The sequence below is a fragment of the Bombina bombina genome, chromosome 6 (assembly GCF_027579735.1).
Source record: "Bombina bombina isolate aBomBom1 chromosome 6, aBomBom1.pri, whole genome shotgun sequence".
Classification (NCBI taxonomy): domain Eukaryota; kingdom Metazoa; phylum Chordata; class Amphibia; order Anura; family Bombinatoridae; genus Bombina; species Bombina bombina.
This window is the reverse complement of record NC_069504.1, coordinates 535017017-535044527: the sequence shown is the minus strand read 5'-3', so window position 1 is coordinate 535044527 and position 27511 is coordinate 535017017. Positions and strand designations below refer to the sequence as shown.

The 27511-nt window shown below is 36.2% G+C and overlaps 1 protein-coding gene across 1 annotated transcript in view; it reads left to right on the top strand.

Annotated features, from left to right (window-relative positions):
* The window catches only part of SLC12A1 (solute carrier family 12 member 1), a 165923-nt gene that overhangs the window by 19520 nt on the left and 118892 nt on the right, over nt 1-27511 (top strand). Inside the window, exons 4-8 of the mRNA XM_053717461.1 lie at nt 7901-7996; nt 8978-9117; nt 16400-16510; nt 21011-21122; nt 26154-26281. Coding sequence (XP_053573436.1) covers nt 7901-7996; nt 8978-9117; nt 16400-16510; nt 21011-21122; nt 26154-26281 — 587 coding nt within the window. The remainder of the gene's footprint in view (nt 1-7900; nt 7997-8977; nt 9118-16399; nt 16511-21010; nt 21123-26153; nt 26282-27511) is intronic.

The window sequence follows — 27511 nt, the reverse complement described above, 5'->3', positions numbered from 1 at the left end:
ATATATATATATACAATGGCAATAGACTGGTACTCACAAGTGTGGCAGCACTCACTCGTGCTTAGTGGCAGCTACTGGGATGTCTCAGTGTCCCAGCTCACTGTTCTTGGGCTCTCACACACCTCCGTCAGGGGCGTAGTCTCCAACAGCAAAAGAACAGGCTCTCAGTCAAGTGATATGTGTAACTAGATAACATAACAGGCCGGATTTGGCTATCAAAGAAATTTCACCCATTTGGTGAAAAATTAATATAATAATATTAAGTATATATTATCGGTATATAAGATAACTATTATACACGAATAACCAAATAAGGTTTATACACTTTTGGCTAATTTGCTACACACATTGGAGAATGGTGAACCTGATTATTGTATAGAGTGTTTCAAAGAACTTTATATGGTCTTCCTTTCAAAAGAAATGTGTATGGGAGATATGAAGGGTTAAGTAGAAAATCAATTAGGCTAACAGCTGCGTGTAGGGGTGTAACAATACAATTGTGTTTTCATTGGTTATGTTTAGTTTATAGGTTAGAGCTCTCAGTCAGGTTGTAGATGCCTGAGGAAACAGCGTGACAGCTGAGAAACTAGTTGCATGATTTTAATACATAGTGGGAACTTTTTGTACACTGTGTTTTTATACTATTTTATTAAAAGTGATTTTACACATATCACTTGACTGAGAGCCTGTTCTATTGCTGTTGGAGACTACGCCCCTGATGGAGGTGTGTGAGAGCCCAAGAACAGTGAGCTGGGACACTGAGAGATCCCAGTAGGTGCCACTAAGCACGAGTGAGTGCTGCCACACTTGTGAGTACCAGTCTATTGCCATTGTGTGTATATATATATATATATATATATATATATACTGCTTGTACGATATCACACTAGGAGGCACCCTTCTGTGTTTTGTTTGCACCATCACAGATTCCTTTTTCTGATCTACTTCTAGGAAGGAGCGGCCGTTATCTGAGGACAAAGACACCAAGGAGTGTTAAACCAAGTGGAAGTTTCATCTTTAGAGACTGATCACACCTTGGACTGATAAGTCATAGCATCAAATATGCAATAATTATAGTCACTATTTATATTTTTTATTGTTATTATATAGTGTCATATTGTCATATTGGTCTGTTTTGCGCCCCCTTGAGTGGTGACGTGGGAATGTCATCAGGTTCGTTTTGAAAAAGCCTTGGAGGCCTATTTATGAAATGTCTGTCAGACCTGATCCGACAGTGCGGATCAGGTCCGACAGACATCGCTGAATGCAGAGAACAAAACGTTCTCCGTATTCAGCATTGCACCAGCAGCTCTTGTGAGCTGCTGGTGCAACGCCGCCCCCTGCAGACTTGAGGCCAATCGGCCGCAAGCAGGGGGTGTCAATCAACCCGATCATACTCAATTGGGTTGAATTCCGGTGATTCCTGTCTGCCTCATCAGAGCAGACGGACAGGGTTATGGAGCAGCGGTCTTTAGACGACTGCTTCATAACTGCTGTTTCTGGCGAGCCTGCAGGCTCGCCAGAAACATAGGGCGTCAAGCTCCGTTCGGAGCTTGATAGATAGGCCCCTTGATCTTGTCCGTTATTTTTCAGTCAGCTCAGGGGGGCCACAGGGGGGGGCCAGGGACGTTTTTACAGGGGCACTGACCCCTGTATAGAACCGCCACTGTCATCAGCTGTAACCTTATCTAAAGTGTCAAATAACTTCAACAACAAAAAAAATAAGAAAAAGAAAATATTTTATTTTCACACTAGAATGTCCATTTAACAGCTCCAAGAGTGGGAAGTGTGTTTTGCAAATTGTGTACTTTAGCACAAAAAGAACTGATAGATATCTGTGTTGTAAAAGTTCTAAAAATCTATTATAAAGAATATGTTTAATGCAATTAGATTTGCTCCAACATTCTTCACAACAATATGTGATGTAGCCAATTTGATCCTACTAATAGCAAAACACATATTAGAACTAAATTGGAGGACTTACCTTCCCCTAGGCACTTTTTAATTATGTGCATATAATATGTCTAATAAGAATAGTTTTTGCTTGGAGGAAAACAGAGAATTGGTTTGTTTGGGAGATATAAGAAGATTGTTTCTTATCAAGAAACATATTACAGATTTAAAAAGTTCTAATTTCTACCTATGTGCACTTTAGCATATGCTGTGCCTGACAAACAACTGCTTGGTTGCTTTATGATGCATAGCAAATGAAACCTAACAGCTACAGGGACACACCAACATCTCTGTCCTTCCATAAAATGTGTGTGTTTTGAAACCTGCCAATTCTTTGCTTTGGGGTTTCATGCACAATTAGCTTTCTAAGGGCAGCCTGGTAACTTATTTAAATCATTAAAGTGTATTACTTCATTCTCAGGTGTGAGAACAGCCAGAAGGAGATTCCTTTTTTAAACTTATTTATCTTTTTATGTTCTGATGAAAGTAATTTTGCTGGAGTGAAGGATTCCATTTAAAAGTTCTAACTCTTTGCAGAAATGTTCTGACACTTTTACAGTTCAATCATTTTCTTTGTATCATTTTTGTGCTAATTTGGAAACTTTCACAAAGTTTTTTCTTTAGATATTTAAAACTGAACCTTTTAGCATTTTATCCATTTTGACATTGAGTCTTTAAAGCTTTAAACAGCAATGGATTAACTTAAAACATTTGTTTGGTTTAACTGCACCGCCTGTCCAGAAACAGGATGAACTGTTGCAATAGCAGTTAAAGGGACAGTCTACACCAGAATTTTTATTGTTTTAAAAGATAGATAATCCCTTTATTACCCAGTCCCCAGTTTTGCATAACCAACACAGTTATAATAATATACTTTTAACCTCTGTGATTATCTTGTATCTAAACCTCTGCAAACTGCCCCTTTATTTCAGTTCTTTTGACAGACTTGCAGTCTAGCCAATCAGTGATGGCTCCCAGATAACTTCACGTGCACGAGCACAGTGTTATCTATATGAAATACGTGAACTAACACCCTCTAGTGGTGAAAAACTGTTAAAATGCAATCTGAAAGAGGTGGGCTTCAAGGTCTAAGAAATTAACATATGAACCTCCTAGGTTAAGATTTCAACTAAGAATACCAAGAGAACAAAGCAAAATTGGTGATAAAAGTAAATTGGAAAATTGTTTAAAATTACATGCTCTATCTGAATCATGAAAGTTTATTTTGGCCTAGACTGTCCCTTTAATTGTGGATGGTGCAGTAACTGTCAATATTCATTGTTCAAAAGAAATTGGGATTGAATTATTCTTAAATGAACGTTTTTATGCAAAAATTACGATCTAATTTGTAAGTGCATGTCATTTTTGAACTACTGACTCTATGGTAACTATGGGGTTGTTCAGAATCTATCTTTGATATTTACTGGCATGTTAACAGCTGCAGATGAACCCTTCTCGAATTTGACAAGATCACAGAGAGTGGGAATGAGAGAGAGAGAGGAAGAGATTGTTTAAAGTAAAAATGTTTAACAAGACATATGCATTTTGGAAGTAGAAGCATTGGATAGCCACAAAGGCTTGCAGTTGGTACATTAAAGGGACATGAAACCCAATTTTTTTTCTTTCGGGATTTAGAAAGAGCATGTCATTTTAAACAACTTTCTAATTTACTTCTATTATTTAATTTGCTTCATTTTCTTGATATCACTTGCTGAAAAGCATATCTAGATATGCTCAGTAGCTGCTGATTGGTTGATGCAAATAGCGGCCTTGTGTGATTGGTTAACACATGTGCATTGCTATTTCTTCAAGAAAGGATATTTAAAGAATTTAGCAAATTAGATAATAGAAGTAAATTGGAAAGTTGTTTAAAATTGCATGCCCTATCTGAATCATGAAAGTTTAATTTTGACTAGACTGTCCCTTTAATTTAACTAGCCCCTCACTGCGAGATATTCAGTAATTGTATTTTGAGGAACGCAACATCTGCAGTTCTATGCAAGCTTCTACTATAAAACAACATATATTATACAAGGCAAGAGTCTCACAATGTTTTAAATAAATTTGTTTCATACATCTCATAGTTCTTTTTTTGTCACAGTTAATTTTGTATTTATGTAAATTTGAACCATTTACTAAGCTAGGCTCAGTATGGTTATTAACTAGTCTTTCTTCGTTTATTAGCATTTTAAGAATAACTTTTAATACATCTGTTCATCTGTTGAATAAACAAATATATAGAGGTATGTAACTGAAAACAAACCTGCAGTCTCTTTTCATTCACCTGTGCTTTACATAAAATAAATCTTTCACAATGTATATACCATGAATATGATCCCATTAAACAGAGCAGCTCACCCTTAAATATAATTTTCCTTTTGAAAAAAAGAAGAGAAAACTGTTTTTGTACTAAACAGCAAAAACCAAATCTCACTAGGCAAAATGATGTAGGTATATTTGCTTAAAGGGCCATAATACCCAAATGTTTAAACACTTGAAAGTGATGCAGCATAGCTGTAAAAAGCTGACTAGAAAATATCTCCTGAACATCTTTATGTAAAAAAGAAAGATATTTTACCTCAAAATGTCCTCAGTAGCCACCTCCCATTGTAAAGGATTTCTAAGCAGCATTTTAGTCTGTCTGTCCTGGGACAGCTTAGGGGATGAGCCTCGTGAACTCTCATATTATTTCACCAATCAGGTAAAGGAAGCTTACTATGAAATCTCATGAGAGTTAAAGGGACAGTTTACTCAAAAAAATTCTCCCCTTTAATTTGTTCCCAATGATCCACTTTACCTGCTGGAGTGTATTAAATTGTTTACAAGTAGATCCTTTACCCTTATATTGGCATTTGAAATAGTTGATTTAGCATGTGGTATCCCCACCTATTCTGAAAGTTTGTGGCCGCAGGTCCCAGCTATAGATAAGCTTTGTAAACACAGCCAGCAGAAGAAATTATACTCCCAGTAGGATATAGCAGAGATAAGGTAATAAAATGTTGATTTCCCATTGTTTTTTCCAAGTACTGGTGATTGTTTTATGGACAGATATAAGATTAAGTAACATGTTTATGTGCACAATGTGATACAGTAATGAGATCGGATTATACCTACAAGCTCAACCCATTTTATTAGGTTGTGGGTTCAAAACACAAAATCAGAGCTTTAATATTCACAAATAAACCTTAAAAAGCTAATTTTCATACATTTTTTACGCCGCAGTTGGTAAAAAAAGCAATTGTAAACACATTAAGGGAAAACTATTTTACAGTATACTGTCCCTTTAAGTAAAATCTCATGAGATCACAGTAAGAGTTCATGACCTCAGGACTGCTGATGCTGATTGGCTACTGTTCATTTCTTCATTTTTTTTTTATTTTTACCTGCAGCTGGGAGCAGGTGAGTATAACTTTTTACACAGAACTTACTCTGCTGAGCTGAGGAAATTGTGAGGTAAAATATCTTCCTTATTTACATAGAGATGCTCAGGTGATATTTTCCTGTAAGCTTTTTACAGTTATACTGCATCAGTTTCAAGTGATTTAGCATATGAGTATTATGTCCCTTTAAAGGGACAGTCTACTTCAGAATTGTTATAGTTTAAAAAGATAGATAATCCCTTTATTACCCATCCTCCAGTTTTGCTTAACCAACAAAGTTCTATTAATATACTTTTTACTTCTGTGATTACCTTGTATCTAAGCCTCTGCAGACTGCCTCCTTATTTCAGTTCTTTTGACAGAATTTTAGCCAATCATTTCTGAGTCATAGGTAACTCCGCAGGAGTGAGCACAATGTTATCTAAATGGTACACATGAACTAGTGCTGTCTAGTAGTGAAAAACTGTCACTGAGATAAAAGGCGTCCTTCAACAGCTTAGAAATTAGCATATGAGCCTACCTAGGTTTAGATTTCAACAAAGAATACCAAGAGAACAAAGCAAATTTGATGATAAAAGTAAATTGGAAAGTTGTTTAAAATGGCATGCCCTATCTGACTCGACCGTCCCTTTAAACATAAATCCAAATATGTCCACCTGAGAAAAAACATAGTTTGGTCTATGGAACAATGTCAACTTTTAATGCATATTTGACTTTCATGGAAGACAACTGTCTTTCAAAAAAATAATGATCCATTAGTAATCAAGCTTTAGACTCCTTTTTGTATAAAAATGACACACTTTTTAAAGATGTGTAGAAGAAAAATCCTACATTATTTAAGTTAAATTGTCATGTAAGACTCTTGATATACTATAAGAATAAATGTTATAACCAGTTCTATAGGTGATTACCAATTCTAAAGCAGATTGTTATATGGTTCTTTAGAAGTAGAAGATGTGAGTGGAAATAATTGAAAGAAAAAAAAAACACTTTTCAGTAGTTAACAGAATGTATTCTTCTCTCTCTCCACTGAGGTCTTGGTGTTATTATCATCGGGTTAGCTGTGACAGTAACTGCTATTACTGGCTTGTCCACCTCTGCAATTGCCACAAATGGATATGTCAGAGGAGGTAATAAAATATGAGGCATGAAACATTCTAAAGGTCGATGCCAGTTCACAATCTCATTATTTTAAGGTAATCTTACACTTAGTTTGCCAGAGGCGGGTTTTTTTCAGCATCGACATGAAGATATGAAGAGACAAGAAAATATTTTTTTTCAGGATGTTCAAAGATGAAAGACTCAGCACTTTCATATTAGTCAGTATTAAAGCCTTTCTTTCAGTTTCTTTCAAAGGGAAGAATGTCTGACACACTACCGTTTCCACTTGTTCAGGATTTCTTTTTCAGCATTGAAATAATGGGATTAAAAGTGTGATTTAATCTGAAATCCCATTTTTGAGACATGAGGCATATGTAAAATTCCACAATTATTTTTTATTACTAACAGGTCTTGGTGTTGTCATAATTCTACTTGCCACCATGGTTACTTCAATTACTGGGTTGTCAACTTCTGCAATAGCAACTAACGGCTTTGTCCGTGGAGGTAAAGTGTTCAGGCTGTTTATAAGAGATCCTACATAGATAGGTATGAGTTTACTATCATGTATATAGCTCTAGAAAGTCGTTTGGTATTCCAAAATCTGGAGGAAAGTCTCTGAAGGTAACATCATTGAATGGGTAACACTTATTAAAGATTTATAGTTATAAAGCACTACATACATACGATTAAAGTTTACCAGTCATGGGAAAATGTTGCCAGACAACAGAGAAAAAGTTACTACTAGTCCACTCAGTTTTATAAATAGGAAAAATACTAATGTTTTACTAGTTTGGGATTTGTGGACTACTGGATTTCCCCAGCCCTATGTATAATATAGTATATATAATATAACTGTAACTGTAAATCTTAAAAAGTATTACTCATGTTTTATTATAACCATTACACTTAATTATCATAGACAAGAGTATTTAATTTCAAAGTACATTTTAGGAGTTATTGGAGCCTGGGATTCCCCGTTGGATTAATCAACTGGTGAAGTACAAATTGATGTTACTATCTTTTGTTTAGGACATTTCAGGAGAAGTCCATACCATGGCAATGCATGGTTTTCTACAGGTTGTATTACTAATCTAATCTAAATCTTATCTTAAAATTAAAGTGTAATTAATTCCCTGAGACTTTTGAAAAAAATAATGTTTATCAAGGTATTGTGTGACCCCCAGATGAGACAATTTAAATATCTACTATTGGTTGTGTCATCTGTGTTCAAGCAGAATACTTTTGCTTCTGGTTGAATTTTGATCCAAGTAGGTTTTATTCCAAACCCCCATTAGTTGGTATCTTCAAAACGTTTTAATCTATTAAAGGAGAAATGTGCATGGTCTAATCTAAAAGTTAAGAGCGTTTAAGGAGAAACATGGGTCGCATAGTCCTACAACTTCATCTAAGGACCACTTCATGTCTCACTGAACAGGTAAATGTCAAGTCTTTTTGCCTATTTTCAGGTCTGGGAGTCGTTCTCATTTGCCTCAGTGTGGTGGTAACTACACTGACAGGTCTTTCTATGTCAGCTATATGCACTAATGGTGTTGTTAGAGGAGGTAAGTGATTTCATGTGTATAAGATATTTACCAAAACAATTCAGATTGCTTTTCAGTGTATCATTCAACACCCTGAAATAATGTTAATATTGTGTGATTAGATTTACACACACAGACGCATACACTTATTTACATACAAACGTACATAAACGCACTATCAGTTTTCAACAGTAATTGTTGAATGCTAATAAGTTTAAGTTGTGCTTCGCATCTGAAGTCAAATATTTCACAGTACCACTGAATAAAAGGTAAGTGTTATTTAGTTACTTATTATCAATAAACACAATCTAAGATTCATTTCACAGACTTAAGAATCTGTTAAAAAGTTTTTGCAGACAGCAACAACACCATTAATCATTAAATAAAATTATTATCCTTCTCAAAATTACTAAAAATTATTACAACTGAATTTCCTAACATTTTTTTAATGAAAAATAAATAAATGCATAAATAAATACATACATCTCAATTAAAACCATTAAACCATATACTTGCTGCAGACAGTTTTGACCTGGGATATCTAATATACAAATCTTCCATTGCAGCATTCAATATAAGTTTGAAATTCTTTGCTGATGTTCATCCTTCCTATATATAATCTACATAGCCAGAGACAGTTTGTCAGTTTTGTTAAAAGATAATGTTTGATATCTAATGTATTAATGTCATTATTGCTGCCTCTGCATCTGCTAATTTGTGACTTATGGTCAGCTGAATTATAGATTACCTCTGTTATGTTATTCTAGAAAACGTCACCTTTGTCTTAATCTATCCAGAGATCAAACTTTAGTTTCTTATAATTTATAGTTCAGATCCTTAAATAAGCCTAACACATTGTTTGATCAAAATCTTTTGCATCTGCAAGACAATAATGTTCTTGGAAATGGTAAAATAAGTTAGAATTAATTCATAGGGTCAACAAAATGACCTATTACCTACAGCTTGTGTACACAAAATAAAGTCACCCATGTCTCTAAATAGGTGGAGCATATTATCTCATATCGAGAAGTCTGGGCCCTGAGTTTGGTGGATCCATAGGACTTATATTTGCCTTTGCCAATGCTGTTGCAGTTGCTATGTATGTTGTTGGGTTTTCTGAAACAGTTGTGGATATTCTTAAGGTAAGTACATTAAACGTTAAAAATTGCAAGTATGACATAAATGTATGATGCATTTATGCTCTGTCAGTTACATATGTAGTTAATGTACAACGAACATTAGCTTGAACCTCTGGGATTATTATGCATCGTAATAGAGGTATATTGTTTTATTATGATATTACTGGATTTGATTTTCAAGCTTCTGTGTTAGCTATTTATATTACTGCATGCTTTTGCAAACAGTATGGATCATTATGTATTGAGATAATCTCGGGTGACCACAACTTTATGCTCTTTACTGTCAAAGGATCAACAACTTGTTTCACTACAATAAGATGAACCTGTCACTTATAAGATTTATAGAACTTCTTATAGACAAAAGGGCATGAATTACATTTTAAACCGTGTGTGGTCTATAATGGTTCAATGATATATAAAACCACAACTGAAATATTAGTTAACAGTAACTATGTTGTGTCCTAAGCAGATAATTGGATATTAAACTCAAAATGCAATTCCCCATACAACTTCTAATTATGCTACGTGAAGACACTTTACAAAGCACTTTCATAATTTGGTTTGTTTACTTTTCCTATCATTTAAATCTGAAAATAGTAGAAGAGAGACTGGAGTGTATTTCCTGTAATTCAGAACAGTGACATTCATACAGTGCACAGTGCACAGTGATTTATATGTGAACAAGGTCATTTATATCTCTCGCTAAATGACCACAGTAAAGGACATAAGATAATCAAACTCAAGACGATTTTCAAGACCGAAAATTCTGAACTACAAAAGAAAATAAATGTAATCAACAAAATTAAAGGTTTAAATTATTTTAAATTATGGGTTTATGATTCATTTTGATGCAAAGATAAAATAACTTCAATGTCACTTTAATAATTGTCTTGAAAAATAAAGGAACATAAACAAATGATCTACTCAACTTAGAAAACTTAAACAGACATCATAGTGTAAAAGTAAAACCCTCTACTTAGCTTGAGCATTTGTCCTTATTTTATTTTCATAAGGGTTAAACACCTTCTCAAAGCGTCTTTCCTGGAACATTCTGCTCCAGATTACGATACAGACAGTGATTGGAGCATATGCCTGTTCCTCATGTGAACTAGCACAAGAGATGACACACACCTACAGACACACACCTACACATCAACCAGTCTGCGTAGGTTAACCCTTTCCCACATGAGGCTTATTGTATCTATGTAAACAAATAAGTAAAAATTTAAATCACACAATCGTTCATGAAATTGGGTGATTTCAATGATGGCATCAGGTAAGGGGAGGAGTGCCTATGATGCCTGGCACGCCCTCCAGCCTGCAATCCCAGTTAGGATAAGCCCAACTCAGTTAGTATGGCATGGAACTTCCTAAGGGCATGAAGGGGTTAAACAAATAATAATAAAATGCTCTAACAAAATATAATAGTTTAAAGTGTTTAGTTTTTTTTAATTTAGAAGATACTAAACCATCTAGAAACAAATTCTATTCTTCTTCTGAAATTACTAAAGTTTTCATTGCTGTTTTCCAAATGCTTTTTCCTGTGAATTACTCTATATAGGTTCTGGGTTGTGATGGAACTTTTATGCCCCTTTAATATTAAACTTAAAGTGAAACTGATGCATATAAACCTTTATACTGAATATTATCCCATAACAGTTGGGCCTCACCAAAAGAATATGGCCCCAATTTATCAAAGGTCTTGCGGACCGGATCCGACACTGCGGATCAGGTCCGCAAGACCTCGCTAAATGCGGAGAGCAATACGCTCTCCGCATTTAACATTGCACCACCAGCTTACAAGAGCTGCTGGTGCAACGCTGCCCCCTGCTGACTCGCGGCCAATCGGCCGCCAGCAGGGAGGTGTCAATCAACCCAATCGTATTTGATCGGGATGATTTCCGGCGATTCCTGTCCGCCTGCTCAGAGCAGGCGGACAGGGTTATGGAGCAGCGGTCTTTAGACCGCTGCTTCATAAGTTGTGTTTCTGGCGAGTCTGAAGACTCGCCAGAAACACAGCCCTTCAAGCTCAGTATGGAGCTTGATAAATGGGCCTGTATGACTGGAGGTAAAGAAGGGTAAAGGGAGGTGCCAGTTTCATATTATACAGGGGCTAAGAAATGTTAGAAAGTACAAACAAACAATCACAAAAATTAATTACCCTCCTGTAATTTTGCTCCTTTTATCGAAAGCATAAGCAACCATGTGAGCAAGCATTTTTACAACAAAATTATGTGCATGCATGCAATAAGCTACTTTTTAGTGCTACAAATACAGGGAGTGCAGAATTATTAGGCAAGTTGTATTTTTGAGGATTAATTTTATTATTGAACAACAACCATGTTCTCAATGAACCCAAAAAACTCATTAATATCAAAGCTGAATTTTTTTGGAAGTAGTTTTTAGTTTGTTTTTAGTTTTAGCTATTTTAGGGGGATATCTGTGTGTGCAGGTGACTATTACTGTGCATAATTATTAGGCAACTTAACAAAAAACAAATATATACCCATTTCAATTATTTATTTTTACCAGTGAAACCAATATAACATCTCAACATTCACAAATATACATTTCTGACATTCAAAAACAAAACAAAAACAAAAACAAATCAGTGACCAATATAGCCATCTTTCTTTGCAAGGACACTCAAAAGCCTGCCATCCATGGATTCTGTCAGTGTTTTGATCTGTTCACCATCAACATTGCGTGCAGCAGCAACCACAGCCTCCCAGACACTGTTCAGAGAGGTGTACTGTTTTCCCTCCTTGTAAATCTCACATTTGATGATGGACCACAGGTTCTCAATGGGGTTCAGATCAGGTGAACAAGGAGGCCATGTCATTAGATTTTCTTCTTTTATACCCTTTCTTGCCAGCCACGCTGTGGAGTACTTGGACGCGTGTGATGGAGCATTGTCCTGCATGAAAATCATGTTTTTCTTGAAGGATGCAGACTTCTTCCTTTACCACTGCTTGAAGAAGGTGTCTTCCAGAAACTGTCAGTAGGACTGGGAGTTGAGCTTGACTCCATCCTCAACCCGAAAAGGCTCCACAAGCTCATCTTTGATGATACCAGCCCAAACCAGTACTTCACCTCCACCTTGCTGGCGTCTGAGTCGGACTGGAGCTCTCTGCCCTTTACCAATCCAGCCACGGGCCCATCCATCTGGCCCATCAAGACTAACTTTCATTTCATCAGTCCATAAAACCTTAGAAAAATCAGTCTTGAGATATTTCTTGGCCCAGTCTTGACGTTTCAGCTTGTGTGTCTTGTTCAGTGGTGGTCGTCTTTCAGCCTTTCTTACCTTGGCCATGTCTCTGGGTATTGCACACCTTGTGCTTTTGGGCACTCCAGTGATGTTGCAGCTCTGAAATATGGCCAAACTGGTGGCAAGTGGCATCTTGGCAGCTGCACGCTTGACTTTTCTCAGTTCATGGGCAGTTATTTTGCGCCTTGGTTTTTCCACACGCTTCTTGCGACCCTGTTGACTATTTTGAATGAAACGCTTGATTGTTCGATGATCACGCTTCAGAAGCTTTGCAATTTTAAGAGTGCTGCATCCCTCTGCAAGATATCTCACTATTTTTGACTTTTCTGAGCCTGTCAAGTCCTTCTTTTGACCCATTTTGCCAAAGGAAAGGAAGTTGCCTAATAATTATGCACACCTTATATAGGGTGTTGATGTCATTAGACCACACCCCTTCTCATTACAGAGATGCACATCACCTAATATGCTTAATTGGTAGTAGGCTTTCAAGCCTATACAGCTTGGAGTAAGACAACATGCATAAAGAGGATGATGTGGTCAAAATACTCATTTGCCTAATAATTCTGCACTCCCTGTATTGCCAATTATGAGCTAGATTACAAGTGGCACGCTAACAATAGCACACACGCTATAAACAAATATTGCACTTGCGTTAACTTGCATGCACATTACGAGTTGAAAGTAAGTGCAAACAGAAAGAGAAGCGCTCTTCCAGGAACGTACAACAGCTCAGTAGCTTGTTCTATGGTGAGTTCCCATCTAGGAGCAGCCTCTTTTAGCCCAGTTGTACTTTTCACAGAGAACTTTCCTGAAGTATATCAGTCGTATCCCACCTAGTCCAGCTTCAAAATACCATTAAAATTAAAATACATTAAAATGAACATTTACACTCATATATAAACATATACAAATTTACACTCATATATAAACATATACAAATTTACACTCATATATAAACATATACAAATTTACACTCATATATAAACATATAAAAATCTAATAAAAAGTATTCACATAAATATTAAAAAAAAGTTATAAGGTTTAAAAGGTATATGGTACATGACAAGATATTTGAATGGAAAGGGCTATAATGTGTATGTATGTATACATACATATTTAAATATGTGTATACATATTTATTTATGTTTATTTGTGTATATATGTATATACATACATATACAGTATACACATATAAACCCCCCCACATATATACATACATATACAGTATACACATATAAACACCCCACCCACATATATACATACATATACAGTATACACATATAAACACACACCCCACATATATACATATGTATATATACTTTTGAGATCATTCCACTCAAATACCCAAAAATAAGAAATATAATTTTAATACATTGTAATATTTAATAATGTGTTTTACTGTGTATTAACTGTAAATATTTTATATTCCAATGTTCTTCACATAGGGGAAAATGCTTTATATTTTTTTTAAATATATATATATATATATACACCTGTACCTATGTATATACTCCTGTCTGGTTAGTGCTCCAAGTGATAAGTGTTAGGTTTTTTCAGTTTGCATTCTCCATTAAAGTCTATAGGGAACAGAAGTTTGTACGGTCGCAATAAGTGCTGAAGTTAATGCATGTTGGCTTTAGTTCCTGCACAAGCATTTTACTTTCAATTTATATTACGTGTTCACACAAGCAAAAGTGCTAAATAGCACACCACTTGTAATCTGTCCCTATATTTTTAAGGTCAGGAAAACATTCTGTAAACAACTATAAGTCAAAATCATTAAGTAAAAAATCAGTAATAAAAAATTAAAATCCCTAAGCCCAGGCTTAACAATGCAATGTTCTTGCTTCAGATACTGGTTACACTCTTCATTCCTGTTAAACCATCATTTTTAAGCTGTGACAGAGGCAAGCAGCTGATATATCTGTCTCCCAATTAAGGTCTGCAGTGATACAAACTACTGCACAAACACTTACTACGTGGGACTTTTCTATTATTTATAATCAACGTTTCATTCATGCTGTTTGAGTTTGCAATGTCTGATTTACTTAATATATTCATTTAAATTCTGCATCTGACAAACATCATTATGAGATGCTTGTGGCTGTACACAGCCCAGTGTAAAATCAATATTGATGTAGATAATATATTTAGGGCTAGATTACAAGTGAAGCGCTATTTTAACGTGCGCACGTTGCCAAGGGGCAAATTGGGTTTATATATTTTTAATTTGCTGCCCAACGCTACGCAAATTACCCCCTACGCTGCAATAGGTGCTTTGCCGTGTCCCATTGGAGCTTATGGAAGCGCTATCTTGTGAGTGCAAGGCTTCCAGATAATGCAAACATGAATACCAGTGCACATTTATGTGAGCTGGTATTACTGAGTGGAGAACAAATATTGCATGGATGAGCTCCACTCCTTATCTAGGCCCTAATGTTGGAATAAACAAAAATCAAACAACAAGGCACTTGTACTTGTAAACTTTTAACATGACTTTACAAGTTATCTCCACTTCTCCCCATTCTTCCCGTTACCTTATTTTTTACCCTTGTCAACTTTCTAAGACTGTCTTTGAAAATATTATTAAATGCACTGTCCCATCATATCCAGATGTAAAATAAGGTTAGACTCATATATATATATATATATATATATATATATATATATATATATATATATATATATATATATATATATATATATACACACACACACACATTTAATATATTAGGTAATAAGAAATAAACATATAAACAGAGTTTAAAAAAAACAGGATATGGTATTTATCAAGGTGTTTTAATAAGAAGGGCTCAAAATTGTATATATATGTGTGTGTATATATTTGAATGAATATATGTGTATGAGTATCAAGGTGTATACATGTGTATTTATGCATTTAAATGTGTAAATATGTATATGCACATACAAATACATACATACATATATTAACACACATTTATATATTTACACACACAGACATATATATATCTTTGTGCCCTTCCCATTTTAAACATTAATATATTTTTTGTGTTTTAATACAAATACCTCACTTAGAAGAAAATGTTCTTTTTATATATATATATATATATATATATATATATATATAAATAACATTTTCTTCCAAATAAAGAGCATAGCTATTTGAAGTATTCTTAAAGGACCTTTGGCTTTACCGCAGCTGTCCTAGCGCACCTTTGGGTTAGAGCGCTAGCAAAAGAAAGAAAAGGATTTTTTAGCGCGCCCCATAGAAGTTTATGGGACAAGGATGTTAGTACGCCAGATGTTATCATGCCTGAGTAGTTTGCTCCAGCCATAACTTTTTACTTTCAACTTGTAATACCAGCCAGACTAAACATAGGAGCACTGTTGATTTACCTTGAGCAGTGTAGCACACAACAGCACTAAAATATTTGCACTCCACTAATCTAGCCCTATATGTTGTTCCTGTAAAACATATATATATATATATATATATATATATATATATATATATATATATATATATATATATATATATATTATATATATATATATATATATACATGTATATATATATATATATATATATATATATATATATATATATATATATATATATATTATACTGCACTAACTGTTTAAAAAAGAAATAAATAATAAAATGTAACATTTATTAAAGTCAAATTAATTAAATTAAGCCCATTATGTTTCAGAGCTTAACGAGTACCATTTAAAATGGGTTCCTTGACACACACAAACTTAGGAAAAAATGAACAATCCCCATATATAATTCTTTGATTGCAACCAATTGCTTTTGATGTACATTTCTGTGTGTTTGTATGTGTGTGTGTATATATTTATATATATACATTTTATTTATTTTTTTAGCTGTTTTTTTTTTTAGGGAAGCATGCAGGAAAAATAAAAATGGGATTTTAAATTCAAATAGAACAAAAGTTTAAAACCCTTTAGCAGTGGGTGAAACAAGCTCAGCAGTGAAGGACTTTCACAGTTTACACTTTTTATTTATTTTAGGACAGTGATGCAATCATGGTTGATGAAATAAATGATATTCGGATCGTAGGTGCTATTACAGTGGTCCTGCTCCTTGGTATATCTGTAGCTGGTATGGAATGGGAAGCTAAGGTATCCAATATTGCAAAATTACTGTTTCAATGTATACTATGACCAATGTTATTTACGTGTTATTACCGCAGCATTATTACGTGTTATTACCGCAGTATTAATGTGATGTAGCCTAATATTATGTCCAGCTAACCATATAAATGCATGTGCAAGTGAGTATTGAACAATTATATTATATGTAGGAAACATATGTTTTTATGAATAAAAGGACATAACATTGTAAATGCTTTAATGCCCTATTGCCTATGGGGTCAATTTATCAAGCTCCGTACGAAGCTTTATACCCCGCTGCTCCATAATCTGTCCACCTGCTCTGAGGTGGCGGACAGAAATCAACCCGATCGAATACGATCGGGTTGATTGACACCCCCTGCTAGCGACTGATTGGCCGCGAATCTGCATTGCACCAGCAGTTCACAAGAACTGCTGGTGCAATGATAAATGCCGACAGCGTAAGCTGTCGGCATTTATCGATGTGCAGCAGACATCATGCGCTACATTGTATCATGTCCGCTCGCACATTAATAAATTGACCCCTATATCTATATGTTTAACCCCTGCAGTTACAGGCAGTTTAGGAGCAGCAATACGGAGCAATACTGAGAAGAACATGGCTGGTGGTGATTATGCTACATGTGCTACCCCTGATTGTCTCAGCAATTCAGCTTCAGATCAGTAGTGCATTGCTTGCCTAGAACCAATGATATAAAGCTCTCTGGGCTGGCGAGATTATTTAAGAATGCCAGTACTTCTATTTACCTGATGGAATAATCTAAAGCCACTTTTTACCCTCAAACACAGGGTGTCTCACTAAGGGGTGGATCATACAGCATTTTGTATGAAAAGCGCACAATAAAATGTGTATTTTAAACATTATACAAAATGAATAATTGAACCATTCACACATAAATAAGCAGGGAATAACTGTATTGTTATGGTGCATCAAATATCGTAAAACAATTGTTCCCCAAAAATCGTATTTTATCAAAAACTTTTAAAAATGTGTATGTAAATTACACAGGAATAAATCATATTAAATATGCACAGAGTAAATCGTAAGTTAAGCACAAAAAGCAAGAAATTTGTACTTAATAGTACAAAATAAAAAGCGTAATTGTTGTTTTTTCGTTAAATGGGCTGAACATGGGTGTTGCATTGGCTTATCTGAAATTATCTCTCTAATCCCAGTGTAATTCTGTAAAGATTTTCGCACTGCTGATCTCACATTTTTTTGTCGCCAACTAAAAGGTGAAAAGCTTTTCTCAAAACACTCAAACTACTTATAACCCTAATAGACAAACACATTCATACAAAAATAGAAGCGATTGTAAGATTCTATACGCAGAAAGCAGCGTAATGTGATTTATATTGGTTCCAGGATTACATTTTTAAAGTGCCCCCCTGCACACTGCTAACTTTGCTCCACGGAGTGAAGTGTCCCTTTCCAGCAAGCTCTGTTACTTTCAATAGGAGACTTCTTGCCACTCGCAGGGACCACCTATTTTTACAATAATTCCACCAGGGCAGCCCCTGTGAGGGTCGGCGAGAAAAACGCCTGAAAATCTGAGGTGTTTAACCCTTTTATGTGGGTGTCCTTTGTTAGTGCATATGATAATACAAAACGTATGTGTATTTGTTGTATTTTTACCAAATTTTAAACAGTACATGCAGTTATATTAACAATATTAATATCAACTAATTTCCTGTGTAATTTTAAATAATCTCATTTTATTTTGGGTTACATGTTTAGCATATGTGCCAGTGTAATGTCACCTGGTCCCCAGCCAATTCCACCATTAGTGACTGCCGTTCCTCTATATTATTCAGAATAATTTTAGGTGATTCTCCATGAAGTTAGGAAAAGAATGAAATACATATTTATTGATATTAAGTACATCTGCACACAGAGCTTGAATTTGTGATTGCACATATCTTGTTAAAGTGTTGTTTCATAAAAAATATATATAAAGATGAAACTCAGCTGCAACATTTACTAGTTGTTTTTAAATTCCATATTCAACATTTCCATTGCTTTCATGAGATTTTATTGAGGTGATTGTTATATGATTCTGGTTAGTGCCCAATACATATATATTGTAATATAGCCAGTAGTTATTGCATCTTGTTAATTCATAACTCATATTTTACTACTGGTTCTGCTAATATTGCCTAATGTTACATTACAGCCATAAAGCCATTGTGATTTTATGCCAGTTATGCTCTATAATTAGACTTATTTGTACTCTGCTTAACTATTAACTATCGTCTTAACAAGCAACTTCCTTTCAACATCATTACAATAACTAAGCATCATTGCTAGACAGTTAAATACACCATAAATCTGTATTATCTCTATCTAGAGAAATGCAAGTTTTACTCAATATACCTTCAAAGACTATTTCTAAGCTTGAATAAAGTCCACCTTAAGATCTACTACTCACAACACTTGAATATAAATTCTTGTATGAACACTTAGATATGTGCTTCAAAGGGAAATAGCCATAAAGCCCTTAGGACATTCATTCCTCTAATGCAGTTTAACATTGCATCTGGTATTGTAGGATACAGTTATTTTTCCTTCATAAAGCCTAAACACATACGATTAAAGGAACAGTCTACTCCAAAAATGTTATTGTTTAAAAATATAGATAATCCCTTTATTCCCCATTCCCCAGTTTTGCACAACCTACACTGTTATATTAATATACTTTTTACCTCTGTGATTACCTTGTATCTAAGCCTTATCTGACAGCCCCCTTATCATATGGCTATGTATTGTTTATTGACTGACCCCCCTGTATACCAGGGTAAAGAAGCTCTTAGCCTGCTGTTGTTTTATAATTATGCTATGGTTTTTGCTAATATCCTAGCCGAGCTGAACTAATTCTTTTGCTGCAGATGAGGGCTAATTTTACATAGTTTTCTAGTTCATCTTGTTCAAAACCATTGAGCACTGAAGCCACATGAGCCATTTAAGCCTCTACTGGAACATACAGAAAGACGTTTAACACAGTGGATCTACTTATGTACCGCTTTTAAATGGAGCCTGACTACTCTACATTAATAGATGCTGAAGCCACAAACTAGATTACCACTACATAAGTCTCCTGGGGCACTTGAAAAAGGAATTGTGCAGTGCTCACACCCTATCAGCTAACCAAGGCCATGAGCCATCCCACGCACAACAAGAGCAGGAGAGACGTATTTGGAGACCAGACCCTAATGTAAATGAGAACCCCATAATGAAGCAGAAGTTGGATGCACAGAGGCGATCCCCGGTGACATCCAATCTACCAGTCGGCCCCTTGGTCGTGGAAGACTTCCAGGACACCCTTCATATAAATGAGGGTCTGATGCCAGGTCCCTTGGAGAAGCAGCCTTTTGCTGAGGGACACTGGATTGATCCCAGCTTCAAGCCTCTGCTGACGGTCCACAATACCCCTGGGCATCCCACCAGAACGGAGGCCCAGGCCAGAAGAGTTTTTGGTCCTACCAGGTCCAGCACCCTTCTTAGAGAACAAAGAAAAATTGGTGCTAAAAGTAAATTGGAAAATTGTTTAAAATTTCATGCCCTATCTGAATCATGGACTAGACTGTCCGTTTAATTTCATCCTAATTGGATGTTGTTATGATGATAAATACAGACACCTTTAATGGCTCACATATACATCTCCTTTGTATAATGATACATAACATCTATATGTAGAGATTCTATGCTTATAACAAATGCTGCTTTAAAAATACAACAAAATCATTCTTGCAGCTTGCACTGTCATATAAATGGTTTGACACTTAGTACTCAAGCTTTAGTATATTAGATTTTAATGCTTTGTTGTTTAGCTTTTATAGCTCCTAATGTGTATCTGCTAAAATAATGAGATTTTTAAATAGCTCATTTTTTGTAATCACTCATGAAAGGAGCTCATTGTAGTACAGGCACGATCAGCTTAAAGGGACATAACAGAACAACAGTAACATCCTGTAATGTTAGAGCATTGTGTAATCACACTGCTGCATGTCTCTAACTATGTGTTTGACTCAAGTGAAGGGGTTAAAGTCATAGTTAAATTCCACTGTGGTGCACCAATATACTCTACTCCTGAGCTGGACGCGGCCAGTAAGTCTATCAGTCTGGTGCATTGCCTCTCTTTAATTATTATTATTATCGGTTATTTGTAGAGCACCAACAGATTCCGCAGCGCTAACTCATTAACTGTGGGTTTGACCTCCATGGGCACAGTATTGCAATAATTTAGTGAATTACATGAATTTACTATTACACTATTGTCTACTTATAAATTTCAGCTACATACTAACGGATTTTTTTGCACTTTAAAACAAATGCAATGACTATACCTCTTAAATAATATCATATGCTTTTGTGGTTTGTTTACAGAATATTTTACAGTACTTACATAATGTAAAATAATTTATGGCATTAGAATAAAAATGTGTTTATAATATATTAGCACTAACAGATCTCTAATTTTGCATTTGAAGACTCAAGTCGTGCTTTTAATTATTCTACTTGTGGCAATTGCAAATTTCTTCATTGGAACCATTATTCCTACTTACGAAGAGAAAAGGGCTCGAGGCTTCTTTAATTATCAAGGTATGTGGATTTGGTCACAAAGCTTTGTTTAATTAAAAACAGAACAGAAGAATACTAAATCTATTACATCATAATCATACGGCATTATAGCATTTTCTTTTCAGTATTTTATGTCCCTTAAAATATAAATAAAAAAAAAGACAATGACAAAACAGAAAGATGCCAGTTCTGCCAAACCTTAGACTAACAACAGTCTAGCAATAATTCTTAAGTGGGTGTAACTGTAAAGTGTATATCATTAGAGGCTTATCAATCAGACACTAGCTGCAGTTGGGACAAAACTAAATTGAACAGTTCTCTGGGAAACTCTTTTATGTACCTGCACATAAAAATTAGCTCTCACAATGCTTTGTTTTCAATTTAAAAAAAAAAAAAGTTTTCCAGCAAAACCAATTTCTGAGCCTTATATTTTATAGATATTAATCTATAACATTGAATCCAACAATACTAATATATTTAATAATATCATGTATTATGAAAAGACCATTAAATACAGTAGCGTTGCATAATAAATAAAAAGATTATGCCATAGTACTTACTTAAATTTAAATGAACAGCGGATTTTTTTCGGACAAATTTCAAAATGTACTTTAGTTTGCCGGGCAGCCCCCTGTATCATCTGACAGCCATCATCCAATCACAGACTCATACGACTCATACCTAAACACTATCGCCTAGATTTAGAGTTCTGCGTTAGCCGTCAAAACCAGCGTTAAGGGCTCCTAACGCTGCTTTTTACCGCCCGCTGGTATTTAGAGTCAGTCAGGAAAGGGTCTAACGCTCACTTTCCAGCCGCAACTTTTCCATACCGCAGATCCCCTTACGCCAATTGCGTATCCTATCTTTTCAATGGGATCTTCCTAATGCTGGTATTTAGAGTCTTGGCTGAAGTGAGCGGTAGACCCTCTACCGACAAGACTCCAGCCGCAGAAAAAAGTCAGGAGTTAAGAGCTTTATGGGCTAACGCCGGTTTATAAAGCTCTTAACTACTGTGCTCTAAAGTACACTAACACCCATAAACTACCTATGTACCCCTAAACTGAGGTCCCCCCACATCGCGGCCACTCTAATAAAAATTTTTAACCTCTAATCTGCCGACCGGACACCGCCGCCACCTACATTATCCCTATAAACCCCTAATCTGCTGCCCCTAACACCGCTGACACCTACATAATATTTATTAACCCCTAATCTGCCCCCCCAATGTCGCCGCTACCTACCTACACTTATTAACCCCTAATCTGCCGACCGGACCTCGCCGCTACTCTAATAAATGTATTAACCCCTAAAGCTAAGTCTAACCCTAACCCTAACCCCCCCCTAAATTAAATATAATTTTAATCTAACGAAATAAATTATTTCTTATTAAATAAATTAATCCTATTTAAAGCTAAATACTTACCTGTAAAATAAACCCTAATATAGCTACAATATAACAAATAATTATATTGTAGCTATTTTAGGATTTATATTTATTTTACAGGCAACTTTCTATTTATTTTAACTAGGTACAATAGCTATTAAATAGTTATTTACTATTTAATAGCTACCTAGTTAAAATAATTACAAAATAAATCCTAACCTAAGTTACAATTAAACCTAACACTACACTATCAATAAATAAATTAACTACAATTACCTACAATTAAATCAACTAAACTAAATTACAAAAAAAACAAACACTAAATTACAAAAAAAAAAGATTACAAGAATTTTAAACTAATTACACCTACTCTAAGCCCCCTAAAAAAATAACAAAGCCCCCCAAATAAAAAAATGCCCTACCCTATTCTAAAATAAAAAGTTAACAGCTCTATTACCTTACCAGCCCTTAAAAGGGCTTTTTGCGGGGCATGCCCCAAAGAAATCAGCTCTTTTGCCTGTAAAAAAAACATACAATACCCCCCCAACATTACAACCCACCACCCACATACCCCTACTCTAACCCAAACCCCCCTTAAAAAACCTAACACTAAGCCCCTGAAGATCTTTTTACCTTGTCTTCACCAAGCCGGGTATCACCAATCCGTCCAGAAGAGGGTCCGAAGTCTTCATCCTATCCGGCCAGAAGAGGTCCTCCAGAGGGTTGGAAGTCTTCATCCAGGCGGCATCTTCTATCTTCTTCCATCCGGAGCGGGGCGGGTCCATCTTAAAGCAGCCGACGCGGAGCCATCCTTCCTCACCGACGGACTAACGACGAATGAAGGTTCCTTTAAAGGGACAGTCAACCATAGAATTGTTATTGTTTTAAAAGATAGATAATCCCTTTATTACTCGTTCCCCAGTTTTGCATAACCAACACAGTTATATTAATGTACTTTTTACCTTTGTGATTACCTTGTATCTAGGAACCTTCTTCCAGCCCCCTGATCACATGACTGTGACTGTTTATTATCTATTGTCTTAAATTTAGCATTGTATTGTGCTAGATCTTAAATAACTTTCTGTGCATGAACACAGTGTTATCTATATAGCCCACGTGTACTTTCTGTCTCTTTGTGTTGAAAAGAGATTTAAAAAGCATGTGATAAGAGGCAGCCCTTAAAGGCTTAGAAATTAGCATATGAGCCTACCTATGTTTAATTTAAACTAAGGATACCAAGAGAAAAAAGCAAATTTGATGGTAAATTGGAAAGTCAATTAAAATTAAAAGTCCTCTCTGAATAATGAAAGTTTAATTTATACTTGACTGTCCCTTTAAATGATGTCATCCATCGGAACAGCCAATAGAACGCGAGCTCAATCTGATTGGCTGATCCAATCAGCCAATCCGATTGAACTTGAATCTGATTGGCTGATTCAATCAGCCAATCAGATTTTTCCTACCTTAATTCCGATTGGCTGATAGAATCCTATCAGCCAATCGGAATTCGAGGTACGCCATCGCGTCGGCTGCTTCAAGATGGACGACCAGCTCCGCTCCGGATGGAAGAAGATAGAAGATGCCGCCTGGATGAAGACTTCCAACCCTCTGGAGGACCTCTTCTGGCTGGATAGGATGAAGACTTCGGACCCTCTTCTGGACGTATCGGTGATACTCGGCTGGGTGAATACAAGGTAGGGAGATCTTCAGTGGCTTAGTGTTAGGTTTTTTAAGGGGGGTTTGGGTTAGATTAGGGGTATGTGGGTGGTGGGTTGTAATGTTGGGGGGGTATTGTATGTTTTTTTTTCAGGCAAAAGAGCTGATTTCTTTGGGGCATGCCTCGCAAAAGGCCCTTTTAAGGGCTGGTAAGGTAATAGAGCTGTTAACTTTTTATTTTAGAATAGGGTAGGGCATTTTTTTATTTTGCGGGGCTTTGTTATTTTTTTAGGGGGCTTAGAGTAGGTGTAATTAGTTTAAAATTCTTGTAATCTTTTTTTTGTGTAATTTAGTGTTTGTTTGTTTTTGTAATTTAGTTTAGTTGATTTAATTGTAGGTAATTGTAGTTAATTTATTTAATTTATTTATTGCTAGTGTAGTGTTAGGTTTAATTGTAACTTAGGTTAGGATTTATTTTACAGGTAATTTGGTAATTATTTTAACTAGGTAGCTATTAAATAGTTATTAACTATTTAATAGCTATTGTACCTAGTTAAAATAAATACAAAGTTGCCTGTAAAATAAATATAAATCCTAAAATAGCTACAATATAATTATTCGTTATATTGTAGCTATATTAGGGTTTATTTTACAGGTAAGTATTTAGCTTTAAATAGGATTAATTTATTTAATAAGAAATAATTTATTTCGTTAGATTTAAATTATATTTAATTTAGGGGGGGTGTTAGGGTTAGGGTTAGACTTAGCTTTAGGGGTTAATACATTTATTAGAGTAGCGGCGAGGTCCGGTCGGCAGATTAGGGGTTAATACTTGAAGTTAGGTGTCGGCGATGTTAGGGAGGGCAGATTAGGGGTTAATACTATTTATTATAGGGTTTGCGAGGCGAGAGTGAGGCGGTTTAGGGGTTAATACATTTATTATAGTGGCGGCGAGGTCCGGTCGGCAGATTAGGGGTTAATAAGTGTAGGTAAGATAGTTAGGGGGGGCAGATTAGGGGTTAATAAATATAATATAGGGGTTGGCGGTGTTAGGGGCAGCAGATTAGGGGTACATAGGTATAATGTAGGTGGCGGCGGTGTACGGAGCAGCAGATTAGGGGTTAATAATAATATGAAGGGGTCAGCGATAGTGGGGGCGGCAGATTAGGGGTTAATAAGTGTAAGGTTAGGGGTGTTTAGACTCGGGGTTCATGTTAGGGTGTTAGGTGCAGACTTAGGAAGTGTTTCCCCATAGGAAACAATGGGGCTGCGTTAGGAGCTGAACGCTGCTTTTTTGCAGGTGTTAGGTTTTTTTGCAGCTCAAACTGCCCCATTGTTTCCTATGGGGGAATCGTGCACGAGCACGTTTTTCAAGCTGGCCGCTACCGTAAGCAACGCTGGTATTGAGAGTTGAAGTGGCGGCAAATTATGCTCTACGCTCCCTTTTTTGGAGCCTAACACAGCCCTTCAGAGAACTCTAAATACCAGCGTTATTTAAAAGGTGCGTGGGGAAAAAAACACGCGTAACTAACGAACCCCTTTGACCGCAAAACTCTAAATCTAGCCGTATGATTTTTTGCACATGCTCAGTAGCTGCTGGAGCCCCTGTAAGTGTGCATATAAAAGACTGTGCACAATATTATAATGGAAGTAAATGGGACATGCTCTATCTGAATTATAAAAGTTTAATGTTGACTTTAGTGTCGATTTAACAAAATATGGCTTCAAAACCTACTTTGCTCATGTTACGCAATTATTTTTATGCCACTAGGTGGTTATGCAATAAATGCGAAAACATACACCTAATCGCAAAAAGTATGAATCACTGCAATATCAAAAAGGAAGAAGTAATATTTAATATTGCTGTACATTTACAAACAAGACCGATGGACCTGTGGTTTATGTCGTCTGAATAGCATAATATTTCTATATTCATTGGTTGTTATCTTTATGCAACAGCTTTGTTTCTGATGCATGTAAAATAATAGCACCAAAACTGGGTTTCATTACAGCTGCAATATTTGCTGAAAACTTTGGACCTGATTTCAGGAATGGAGAAGGATTCTTTTCTGTGTTTGCTATTTTCTTCCCAGCAGCCACTGGAATCCTTGCAGGAGCAAATATCTCTGGAGACTTGGAGGTATGTTGTTTTGTAGATTATTGAATCATAACATGTTTCTATCATTATTTGAAACAAGTAAACATTTTTTTTTACAAATTGGTCCCTTTAAAAAATCAGCACATTAAGAAAATATTTAAAACTAGTCCTAAAGCCCGTGTACACTGGCTATTTTTTGCAGTACAGCGGTTCCACCCCTTGCTCTCTCTCTATCCCCCTTCTCTTTTGCTCTTTCCCCCGTCTCTCTATTTTGCTCTCTCTCTCCCCCCTCTCTCTATTTTGCTCTCTCTCTCTATCTCTCCCCCTCTCTTTTGCTTTCTCTCTCCCTCTCTTTTGTTCTCTCTATCCCCCTCTTTTGCTCTCTCTCTCCCCTCTCTCTTTTTCTCTCTCCCCCCCCTTTCTTTTGCTCTCTCTCTCCCCTCTCTCTTTTTCTCTCTCTCCCCCCTTTCTTTTGCTCTCTCTCTCCCCTCTTTTTTCCTCTCTCTATCCCCCCTCTTTTGCTCTCTCTATCCCCCCTCTTTTGCTCTCTCTATCACCCCTCTTTTGCTCTCTCCCCTTTCTTTTGCTGTCTCTCTCTCCCTCTCTTTTGCTCTCTCTCCCCCTCTCTTTTGCTTTCTCTCTCCCCTCTCTTTTGCTCTCTCTACCCCCTCTTTTGCTCTCTCTATCACCCCTCTTTTGCTCTCTCTCTCTCCCCCTTTCTTTTGCTGTCTCTCTCTCCCTCTCTTTTGCTCTCTCCCCCCCTCTTTTGCTGTCTCTCTCCTCTCTTTTGCTCTCTCTCCCCCCCTATATTTTGCACTCTCTCCCCTCTGTTTTGCTCTTTCCTCCTCTCTTTTGCATGCTCTCTCTCTTCCCTTTCTTCCCCTCTCTTTTGCTCCATTCTCCATCTCTTTTGCTCTCTCTATCCCCCCTCTCTTTAGCTCTCACTCCCCTCTCTTTTGCTCTCTCTCTCTCCTCTATTTTGCTCTCTCTCCCCTCTCTTTTGTTCTCTCTCCTCCTCTCTTTTGCTCTCTCTTGTCCCTCTCTCTTTTCCTCCCTCTCTTTTGTGCTCTCTCTTCCTCTCTTTTGTGCTCTCCCTCCTCTCTTTTGCGCTCTCCCCCTCTCTTTTGCTCTCTCCCCCTCTTTTTTGCTGTCTCTCTCCCTCTTTTGCTCTCTCTCTCTACCCCCTCTCTTTTGCGCTCTCTCTCTCCCCCTCTCTTTTGCTCTCTCTATCCCCCTCTCTTTTGCTTTCTCTATCCCCCTCTTTTGCTCTCT